Source organism: Gigantopelta aegis, chromosome 7 (assembly GCF_016097555.1).
Source record: "Gigantopelta aegis isolate Gae_Host chromosome 7, Gae_host_genome, whole genome shotgun sequence".
Taxonomy (NCBI): domain Eukaryota; kingdom Metazoa; phylum Mollusca; class Gastropoda; order Neomphalida; family Peltospiridae; genus Gigantopelta; species Gigantopelta aegis.
Genome location: NC_054705.1, coordinates 22,950,735 through 22,963,293, shown reverse-complemented (window position 1 = coordinate 22,963,293; position 12,559 = coordinate 22,950,735). Strand labels below are relative to the sequence as shown.

General features: G+C 39.0%; 1 protein-coding gene across 1 annotated transcript in view; it reads left to right on the top strand.

The window, feature by feature from the left end:
- LOC121376906 (cholinesterase 1-like) overlaps window positions 1-12,137 on the top strand; it is a 13,980-nt gene extending 1,843 nt beyond the window's left edge. Inside the window, 3 exon segments of the mRNA XM_041504692.1 lie at window positions 1-195; window positions 9,205-9,365; window positions 11,470-12,137. The exon segment at window positions 1-195 is cut by the window's left edge and continues 1,843 nt beyond it. Coding sequence (XP_041360626.1) covers window positions 1-195; window positions 9,205-9,365; window positions 11,470-11,582 — 469 coding nt within the window. The 3' untranslated portion in view covers window positions 11,583-12,137.
- Window positions 12,138-12,559: the final 422 nt, after the last annotated feature.

Below are 12,559 nucleotides of genomic sequence, written 5' to 3'. Positions count from 1 at the left end.
CAACGACATCTATATGTATTCGTTTGAACATAGGATTTCGACTTCGCCTTTCCCAGAATGGACCGGAGTGATGCACATTTACGAACTGGAGCTGGTGTTCGGACACCCGTTAAACATGAGTCGCGGGTTCTCGGAGGAGGATAAGAAAATCAGTGAGGACATGATGACGTTTTGGACAAACTTCGCAAAAACGGGGTAAGTTAAGAAGACCCAAAGGGTTTTATCGAACATTAATTAATTAATATTTTGTTTATTTATTTAAAAATGTGAGAACAAGTCACTTTATTCTATAATTAAATCAAAAAATGTTTTAATTTTTTTATTATTATTATTATTATTATTATTATTATTGTCCAACTGCCCCTTTCTTTTCTTTCCTTTGAATTCCATCTCATTTCTTCCAGATCGAGCAATCCTCCTATCTTTCAACTTCTTTCGCTGTCCACCTGCACATCCCAGTCCTTGTCTCTTGAACAGCGGCATGCGCTCGTCTCCTGGGACTATCCGTGCCACACACCTGCCATTCCCCATCAGCTTTTAGCGGTGGGCTTAGCCGGACCCTTTAGTGGTCCGACGAAAGGGACCGAAATGGACCGACGAAACACCGAAAGGGACCGAAATGGATCGAAGAAACTCCGAAATGGACCAACATTTTATCCAGAAGTTGTAATATCTTGTTGTAAAGAACTTCGAGTCTTTTCATATCGTTTATTAGGCAAAAATAATATCATAATCATAGAGCGATGTGTAAAGAACTCAAGGGGCAGCAGAGGGTCGATGTTTTGGTGGGGCATAGCGCCCTTCCATTCCGTAATTGCTGAGATATAATATTATTATTATTATTATTATTATTAATACATATATAACTACATACATACATACATACATCGCTACTTACATCCCTACATCCTACATACATGGATATGTACTCTATACACACACACACACACAAATCACACTTTCCACATACACACCTTCTTTACACATATATATATCTAACGTCAAAAGCAACTCGGGAAAAAGTTTAGAAACACAATCGCAAATTGCTTCACCATTTAACCAACTTCACCACGCAGAGTCTTTAACAGTACATCAAACTTAGCTACTCATGGTCAAGCCAGAACCCAGAGGAAAACACCATCTCATCCCACAACAAGAAAATACTCTCTGATTGATACACGACGCCAGCACAGCAACCAAAAAAAGAGTGCAACTAGAAAGACACCCGAATGCCCACTTGACAGAAAATGCCTCCAATACAACGTGGTGTACCAAGCAACAGTAACAACAAATCAAACACAGAATCATACGTAGGGCTAGCAACCAATTTCAAAGAACGATACAGAAACCACACGGCGACCTGCCAACATGAAGTTGAAAAGATGAAACATGAGCTGTCAAAACACATATGGAACCTGAAGGAAATAACAAATCCTTCCACATAAAGTGGAAGTTTCAAAAATGCAACCCTACAGTCTAGGTAAAAAATGCCAACCTGCAGTGTGACCGATGCCTTTTCGAAAAGTTTATCATAATATGTCAGAAACACCTGTGCAGCCTGAACAAACGCAATGAATTAGCCAAGTCCATGCCACCACCGAAATAAATTCGTTCTCAAAAACACCAGTAACACCGATGTCACCTAACTGTACCAAGCGCCAGCATAAGACCTGAATTCTCAAAACTTTCTTGGTGACGCGATATAGTATGTCGAGTCCATTACGTCATACATCAACTGATGTTGTGACGTCATCAGTCGCAAAGTTTTAACAGTATTCGTTAATATTGCCTGAAGAGTGTGGTCATTATTTGACCATACGTCATTGAGCTGTAGCAATAAAACGATGAAGAACTACTGAAGTCTGGAATTAGGCTGGTCAGAGCGAAGTTATGGGGCACATTTATATATATCGCTTGAGCACTGACATATATTAAACAAAACTATATATATATACATGTACATTGGTGTTTATATATAGACTATATATATAGCAGGGTGCTGGATATATATAGGGACATATATATCTTATAAGGCATATATATATATCATATATATATAAGGTTACCATATATCATATATATATCAATATATAATATTAATATATATATATACAAATATATACATATATACATATATATATATATATATATATATATATATATATATATATATATATATATACATATGGAGCAATACATATATATATATATATATAATATATATATATATAATATATATATATATATATATATATATATATATATATATATATATATATATATATATATATATGTGTATATATATATACCGGCCTCGGTGGCGTCGATCACTCCATCTTCGACAAGCTGGTAGGTGACGGGTTCGGATCCCAGCCGAGGCATGGGATTTTTAATCCAGATATAAAGACCTTCCAAACCCTGAAGTGAGTGCTGCGCAAGGCTCAATGGGTAGGTGTGTAAACCACTTGCACCGACTAGTGATCCATAACTGGTTCAACAAAGGCCATGGTTTGTGCTATCCTGCCTGTGGGAAGCGCAAATAAAAGATCCCTTGCTGCTAATTGGAAGAGTAGCCCATGTATGGGCGACAGCGGGTTTCCTCTCAAAATCTGTGTGGTCCTTAACCATATGTCTGACGCCATATAACCGTAGATAAAATGTGTTGAGTGCGTCGTTAAATAAAACATTTCTTTCTGTCTGCTTTTCACCCTATTGCTTGTTGCTATTTTATTCAGTGATATCATTTGTAGTAACTGAAGTACGTTTTGTGAATAAAAATAATGAATTAGAAAACTCAAGTGCACACACATTGTAACTGTTAGCCGCATATACTATGGGTTGAAATTACAAGAGGTGTTGCAAAAAAGAGACTATCAATTTATTTCGAAGAGAATATTTGTGTGCGAAGAATATTTCTTGATCGTGATAATTTATTTTTAGTTCCCAATATGAGGAATTTTACGAGAATAGTGAGAGAGATATCGTATTGCCTGTTCACAATGTAGAATAGTGTAGACGCGATATCGTATTGCCTGTTCACAATGAATGATCCACAATAGTGTAGACGCGATATCGTATTGCCTGTTCACAATGAATGATCCACAATAGTGTAGACGCGATATCGTATTGCCTGTTCACAATGAATGATCCACAATAGTGTTGACGCGATATCGTATTGCCTGTTCACAATGAATGATCCACAATAGTGTGACGCGATATCGTATGCCTGTTGACAATGAATGATCCACAATAGTGTTGACGCGATATCGTATTGCCTGTTCACAATGAATGATCCACAATAGTGTTGACGCGATATCGTATTGCCTGTTCACAATGAATGATCCACAATAGTGTTGACGCGATATCGTATTGCCTGTTCACAAAGGGTTTAAGCTTCCTTTACAACTTGTATGTGGTATATTTTTGTGTTTTAATGGCTGCATTGATCTTGTTTATATCACCGACGCTAGTTGTTATATAATATAAGTTATAATCGGCATAAATATTATTCCGAATCTTATTGTTTATTTATAAGTGTTGGGTATAATCGGCATAAATATTATTTTGTTTTCTTTTTAAATCACCATCAAAGAGTCGTGGGATACAAACAATAAGAGATCAGAAAACATAAAGTTCGTTTGATATAATAGTGCTTAAATATGATGGTTATGCCAGTGGGCACTATCACAAACTGTTCATGTAGTGTATCCAGAATTTATATCACAGATAGCCATGACAAAAAGGGATTCCTGACATAATTTGACATTTTTAGTGATGTATTTTGTCTCGAAGATATTTTAGCAATATCACATGTTCCTGTCTGTGTGTTGGTTGTATTGTGTTTGTCTGCGTGAATCTTTGTATTAATGCCTTGCTTTTTCCGTGTGTCAAATACACAAAATACACGTTTTACATACATGGAAATGGAAAATATTGGGCTTCAACACATGTCCTTCCAATACCAATTGGGACATCTTGGGCAGTTGGGACATTTTGGGCTTCAACACATGTCCTACCAATACCTAAATTCATGTCTATTGTGTGCATTTATTGTGTGCGTGCGTGTCACTTACTGCTGTCAAAACGTCTGAAATATGCAATCTAAGATATACAATGTTAATTGTTTGCATAATATTAATGTACTACAATACAGTAATTACACAGTATGGAATTACACTTCTGGGTAAAAGTTAAGCTGTACTATCAACTCCGTTATGATCTTTAAAGTCTCATTTCAATGTTATTTTGGCACATTTCGGTTATTTATGGTCCATTTCGATCCGTTTCGGTCGCATTTCGGTCCCTTTAGGTCCCTTTCGGTGTTTCGTCGGTCCCTTTTGGTCCCTTTCGGTGTTTTATCGGTCCATTTCGGTCCCTTTGGGTCCTTTTCGGTCCTTTTTCGGTCCATTTCGGTCTTTCGTCGGATCCGTTCAATAGTTACTTCTGACATTGTTAATAGGTACTTGTAACTACCTACTATGATTCCCTACTACGGGCGGTCATTATGTAGTGTTGTGGGTCAGACCAGCTTTATTAGCGACAGAGGACGAGGACAGGTAGGCGATGGTGTGGACAGCTCAGAAGACAGAGTCGGTGGAAATTGACAGAAAGGGTCAAAACAGATTGAAATCAGGTTACTACGTTTTGATATCGTGTTTTTTGGGCGAGGTTTAGATAATGGTGTCACATGCGAGTTTCAGCGAGCCTGTTATACCTTTATCAAACCGAGCCAAATATCATGCAACCCCTTTCAAGCTATATTTTAATTTATGTTTCAGCTAAAAGCGGTATAGAAACTATTCGTTTTATCGTGTAGAAACTACTACAGGATGTCGGACAATAACAAGTGCCCGAAAGCATCTTGGGAATGGCATAGCCAGCCTAAATAGTTATGAGTTTTCAAATTCTAAAATTTAATTGTGAGGACTGAAGCAGACAGACTTGTCAGGTTTGAAGAACATTACAGTGTAGACTTAAAAAGACTTTCCCCAGATGTCTTCAATTAAAGGGACATTCCCGAGTTTGCTGCATTGTAAGATGTTTCCGAATAAAAAAAGATTTCTACGATTAAACTTACATATTAGATATATTTTCTTGTTTAGAATATCAGTGTCTGTATATTCAATGTGTTTCTGGTTGTTTTAATATTTGTATAAAGCCCAAACTGGATTTTGTCTTCAAATAATTTCGTACGTACGAAAAAATCTTTTTTAGGAAATAAAATGAAATTTAACCTAGTATAAATATTAGAACGATCAGAAACATGTTTAATATACAGCCACTAATATTTTATGCAGAAAAATATATTTGATATGTAATTACAATCGTCAAAAAGTCTCTGTTAGTCGATAACATCTTAAAAATGGAAGCAAACTCGGGAATGTCCCTTTAAAGTTTAAACCACCTTTGTTGGAAGACTTCTCAGTGACAAGGGGCGGGACGTAGCCCAGTGGTACAGCGTTCGCTCGATGCGCGGTCGGTGTGGGATCGATCCCCGTCGTGGGCCCATTGGGCTATTTCTCGTTCCAGCCAGTGCACCACAACTGGTATATCAAACGCCGTGGTATGTACTACCCTGTCTGTGGGATGGTGCATATAAAAATGTCTTTCGTTTTTCTTCACTTGTCTGAATTCACATCACACTCACATCAAATTTACCATGAGATTAGCCAAGAGTGGGTACCATTCCTGGATGTAAAAGTGATTTGTGATGGTAATTATTTCCAGACAAACTTGATTTCTAAAGAATGAGCTTCACACAGATACCTCCCATCTACTAGTTGCCACCCCCGTCATGTTTTTCGACTCTATCCCCCACAGTGGCGCTCTCAGAATACGTCGTATTTGTAGCAAGGCAAGTCGAATTTTTCAGTTACTTACAGAAAGAAAGAAATGTTTTATTTAACGACGCACTCAACACATTTTATTTACGGTTATATGGCGTCAGACATATGGTTAAAGACCACACAGATTTTGAGAGGAAACCCGCTGTCGCCACTACATGGGCTACTCTTCCGATTAGCAGCAAGGGATCTTTTATTTGCGCTTCCCATAGGCAGGAGAGCACAAACCATGGCCTTTGTTGAACCAGTTATGGATCACTGGTCGGTGCAAGTGGTTTACACCTACCCATTAAGCCTTGCGGAGCACTCACTCAGGGTTTGGAGTCGGTATCTGGATTTAAAATCCCATGCCTCGACTGGGATCCGAACCCAGTACCTACCAGCCTGTAGACCGATGGCCTACCACGACGCCACCGAGGCCGGTCAGTTACTTACAGGTTTACATCCCCACTTTTCTGGGCATGTATGTGTGAATCTGAGTTTATTCATTTTCAAAATGTGTAATAATATAAATTTGAGGAGGCTTTTCTAATAGAGCAAAGTGTCCGTTGAACCGGAGAATCGTCCAAGGAGATATTTGTTTCAACTTTTTAAATATTTGTATTCCTAAAATATGACTTAACGGAATTAACGACGCCATGGTATTCTAGAAAAGAAGCATCTAACTCGTGTATATCATTAAATTAATTTAAAGTAAAACAAATCTCCTCGCTCATTAACGAGATCCCAAATCTGAGAAATGCCTTTTTCAAGCCATTTCTTTTTCAAAAAGGTTTTCCTGTCAATTTGTATTTCGGAATTATAAAAAATTGGTTCAGATAAGAAATCCTCAAAAGATGTTACTTTTTCAAAATTTACAAACGTAACAAAATTTTGAAGATGTTTGAAAAAGTCAAAATTAGACCTGACATGTTATCATAGAGACAGTGTTAACTCTGACATCATCCCGTGGGTCAGTACCTATGATCCTTGCCAGCCTGATATACGACAACTAGCACAAGACGACAATATCCTTAAAACAAGCAATAGAATGTCCAAGGTTGTAGAAAACCCCCAGAATTATTATTGCTCAAAGAAGAAGTGCAACAGTTGGCAACATTTTGAAAATTAATAAACTCAGATTCACAGATACTTGCCCAGAAAAGTGGGGATGTAAACCCTGTGGTAGACTTAGAGGTAAATCATGTGAAACGATGACGACTACTTCTACAATAAAAAACACCCAGAGACGTTAAAACTTTCTACATCAAACATACTCTTAATTGTCAGTCTAATTTTGTGGTTTATTGTATAACCCGCAATAAATGCCAAATTCAAGATGTTGGACAAACTATCGACAGTTTTAGCACAAGACCTTCAGGGCACACACATAATATTAAATATAACAAGACAGGAAGAAGAAGGAAATGTTTTATTTAACGACGCACTCAACACATTTTATTTACGGTTATATGGCGTCAGGCATATGGTTAAGGACCACACAGATTTTGAGAGGAAACCCGCTGTCGCCACTATATGGGCTACTCTTCCAATTAGCAGCAAGGGATCTTTTATTTGCGCTTCCCACAGGCAGGATAGCACAAACCATGGCCTTTGTTGAACCAGTTATGGATCACTGGTCGGTGCAAGTGGTTTACACCTACCCATTGAGTCTTGCGGAGCACTCACTCAGGGTTTGGAGTCGGTATCTGGATTAAAAATCCCATGCCTCGACTGGGATCCGAAACCAGTACCTACCAGCCTGTAGACCGATGGCCTACCACGACGCCACCGAGGCCGGTTATAACAAGACAGTTAAAGCCCCACATGTAGCCCCCCCCCCCCCCCCCCCCTTGGCCGGCTCCTCCGTCCATGACAGGAAAGGTGGGGGGGGGGGGGGGGGAGGGGAGAGGAGGGACCGCCTGCACTGGCAGGTGCAAGGGAGTACCAGCAGCCCGATTAAATCGGTAGCAAGCAGGTGGTGGTGGTGGTGGTGCTATGGAATTTGAATGGAGCAGTTAAATGCCAAAGAGAAAAGGGTGCGCAATTTTTATTGAGGGAATTTGGCGCAATTTTGAACGGTCGGTCGAAAGGTAAATGGCTGAGCTAATATAGGTTTTGATATTAGTGAATCGAGAGTAGCTCGTTAATTTTAGACCTCTACGATGCTGTGGTGTCTCCCTAGGTTGCCCATAGGGCCCTTATAAAGGGCCTGACCGCTTCTTGTCGAGGCATCACCAAGTACCACTTGTTACACAACGCCTTTTATACCTGTGAGTTTTCTGTTTCTCCTTATACTCTTGAAAAAGTCTGTATTATACAGACGAAACGCACTTGTTTTAACTTTGTGTTGCGTTTTTTTTTTTTTTTTTAAGTGGATGGTTATAGACAAAAACTTTTGGTTTTAATCAAATTTAAATAAAATACTTTGATTATATTTCAAAGTCTCTGGTGTTACAACTTTACAATTTTTGAACTTTTTTCTGTGAAAATAAGCTCAAGTTTATGTGTGACCTGAAGAAGATCTATATCACTGGCTGCTAGTGACTGTGACGTCAAACGCTGTTCCAGTGTAAACATTCTTTGCAGGAAGCTACTTGCTAGTTTGTTCCAAAATGTTTAACCCAAAATGCTGGCTAGTTCCGAATGGGAGCGAATAATGGAAAATTGAAAAATAAAGAGGTAATTTGAGTTTACAGGAAGTGTAAATATTATATTTATTTATGTAGTTCAACAATTTTTGCTTCAAATGGATGCCTGAAAAATAAGAAAACGATCTACTTGAAAATTGAGTAAACATCCGTCATGCGCACAACTCATTTCCTAGTGACATGATAACACTTCAAATTATCAGGTAGGGGTTATCGGGTCAATAGGAAGCATGGTTGCATGATAAATTAAGATAATGAAAATGATAGGCAGAGGGTCATAAATGAGAAAGATGGATGAAAGTTTGAGCCAGCTTTGACGGGATTTGAACCACTGTCGTCAGCTTGATTGTCCAAGAGCTTATCCATTAGACCACTTTCGTACTTATATTGAATTACGATTCAAACACGCTGTCTTGGGCTATCAGCCTAGGACGCTCGTTAATGGTCCCCGAAAAATTAAAAAAAGTACTAATTTTATACATTTCTACACATTTGTTTAACTTTCGGAACGTAGTCCATTGGGAAAGCACTCGTCTGATGCGCGCTCGGCCTAAGATCGGCCCCTGTAAGTGGGCCCATTGGGCTATTTCTCGTTCCAGCCAGTGCACCACGACTGGTATATTAAAGGCCGTAGTATGTGCTATTCTGTCTGGGGTGGTGCATATAAAAGATCCATTGCTACTAATGGAAAAATGTAGCGGGTTTCCTTTAACTTTTAACTTTCCTTACAGCAATCCGAATGGAATGACTGGCGACGTGAGATGGCCTACATATGACAGAGACAGTGAGACGTATATCGTACTGGACAAAGACATGCTGACGAAGAAAGGTCTGCGACACAGGCAGTGTACCTTGTGGCTTCACACCATTCCTTTCATACTAGCTGAACAAAGTGAGTAAAAAAAAGAAAGAAAAAAAGAAAGAAATGTTTTATTTAACGACACACTCAACACATTTTATTTACGGTTATATGGCGTCAGACATATGATCAAAGCGAGTAATGTCTAATAAACTGCGTCTACACTTAAAACGTTAAACTAGTTTAACTAAACTGAAACTGGTACAACTAATGCTATTCTAAGGCTACCAACTGTCAGCAGAACGTTGGACAACTCGAGGGTTGCGTTGTAATTTCCCCCAACTCCCGACGACAGCTGCGCTCAGACTAATGGGTTATACGACGAGGATCGAGTTGCATGAGTGCTCAGATAACTAACTGGACAATCATAGAAGTCGTGACAACAGAAAGTTGGCCAACTCCCTGCTGGTAGTTGGTAGTCTGAACCTAGCATAAATGTAAGTGAACGCAAACTGTTTTAGCTAAACTACTATAAGGCGGAACTAACAGTGACGTCAAAATCAGAACAAGCCATAAGTGCGTTAGCAACGACCTAACACGACTCGTGGTCCATTGTTGTTTTGAAGTATCGCGCAAGTGCAGACAACTACACTTCCGCCGCCCCCCCCCCCCCCCCCCCATATTATTGTTTATGGCCTCATAGTCCAAATTTGTAAATTGTCCCCTGCATCTCAACTGCTTCCCCCTCCCCACCTCCTGCCCCAGAGTCAGCCCCCGGCGAGCCGAAGACGGAATCCGGGGTGGGCGTGCCTGAACCGTAGGAATATGGGCACGTTAAAATAGTTCCCGCATCCGCACACTTCCGCCGTATATAGGTTTAACTATAACACGTTTTAGCTAAACCAGTATAGTTAAACCAGTTTAACTTGTGTAATTGTGAGCACAGCCATATTAGTGATGGGGCATATGTAGCTAAACTAGGTCCCGTGGGAATGCCATGTTAATTTTGGAAACAATATATTGTATACAGATTCAGGAAAAAAAAAAAAAATGGTTCCATTTATTTCTGATGAATATCAGGGTCATTTTGAGGTCACCTAAGGTCACCACTATAAATCGGGGGGGGGGGGGTATTCTAACTATTAACTGTTATGTCATATTTGTTCAAATTCACCACAAAGTTTTCACTGGTTTTCTGTCAAAAAAGGTCTGTTCAGTGTAACTCAAAAGTAAGGGGTGACCACACCTCTCTGCTAGTGTGTACAGCGTGGACATTGACTAAAGCGCAAGTAAGTATGCTGAGAGATGTGCGCCATCTTGTCACTGTAAAATGAGTAGTAGGTCTTTGAGACTACTAACTGGAGACCATCCATAAAGTATTTATTTTTCAAAATGAGAGAATGTTTTATTACCCCTCCCCATGTACATGTTTTGTACATTTGATCATTACGCCCCTCTCCCCCCACCCCCACCATCCGCATGTTCAGGTGGTCGCTGAAAATAAGGTCACAGGAAAAAGGTCACAATTTAGTATAGGAAACAAAAATACAGCAAAAAGTCTCAACTTTTATATAAACAAAGTTATGGGTTGCAGAGTATCGCATGTGGCTAGATTAAAATAAAGTGGCTTCATAATATGCAGGGGCGGTGACTTGTTAAACTTATTGATTAGGGTGGGTTTGTAGAGTTGTTTCTGGTGCGTGGACTGTGACTGGTCCAGCTTACTGATTAGTGTCAATTTGGGTAGATTTTTAAAAATACCACCATACTGTGCATGGTTAATATTGTGAATGGCTTCAAGTCAGCAGCATATAGAATATCCCAGGTTAAAATGTGTTTCACTATACATTATTCATAGCAATAAGGGCGGTAACAAAATCTGCCATGAGAGGTGCATGCATACCAAACATATCGAGTGCTGAATAGGCTTAATATAATCTTTTATATGCACCATCCCACAGACAGGATAGCACATACCACGGCCTGTGACATACCAGTCGTTGTGCACTGGCTGGAACGGCAATATCCCAATGTGTCCACCGACGGGGATCAATCCTAAACTGACCGCGTATCAGGCGAACGTTTTTCCACTGGGCTACGTCTAGCAGAGAAGGTTTGTTGAAATGATTGCACGGTCATAATAAATTACACTGACAGTTATTTAACACTCTCTTTGTTTTGTTTTTTCTTTTAACAGGAAAAGACGTGACAACAGACAAACCATGCATTACTAATGGCGGCCAGACGCCACGCCCTTCCGTTATCGCCATGGTTACGCTTTTGTATATGTGTGTGTCAATGTTGGTGTAACGGAATTTCAACTTTTGTGAAAACCAGAGTATGGCATCGTCAATAGATTAATAACACAGAGCAGTGGCGGATTCAGAAAGTCTATTTAGGAGGGGGGCGGGGCGGACATGAGGCGGAATGCCAAGGGAACTTTGGGGGAGGTTTGGAGAGGGATCGTAACAAAATGGAAATTAATATAATAAAATTATAACTGCCCCCCCTCCCCCGATCTGCCTCTGCAAGGTATATTCAAAACGTTTTTAATCACATATGTTTGTTTGTTTGTATAGTTTTGTTATGACTAATATCACTGGCGTATTTTAATATGACTAATATCACTGGTGGGAGCATCCCTCAATCATACCACATATCCACCACCACCTGTTATATTTGCCTGTCCCCATAAAAAACGATTCGTACACTGCGTGGATGTCCCTCATGATATGTGTAGCATGTGTGAAATTTAGTATTTATCAAACGTTTTGGAACTTCCGGGGAAATATGCTAAAAAAATTGATACCTTGATTTTTAATAAACTTCATTTGGAGCTAGAGAAAACATTAAATCAAAAGAGAAAATTCAACCACCTAAGGGATTATTGGGCGTAAAATGAATGAATGAATGAATGAATGTTTAATGAATGAATGAATGTTTAACGACACCCCAGCACGACAAATACATCGGCTATTGGGTGTCAAACTATGGCAATGCAAACAAATAAGGTGATGATCAACATCAATATAAAAATTCAAGATTTAAATAAAAAATAGTGTAAAGAACTGTGCAAAAATACAAATATCACAGATAGATACTGAGTTTTACTAAAAAATTCAATTTGTGCTGTATTGGCTATTATCAAAGAAAATGTTACACCCCGCAGGGGAATGAATGAATGTTTAACGACACCCCATCGGTTATTAGGTATCAAACAAAGGTAAATATATTATTATTATTTTCATTAAAAATTTAAATTATTATATAATCATGAAAAAAAAGCT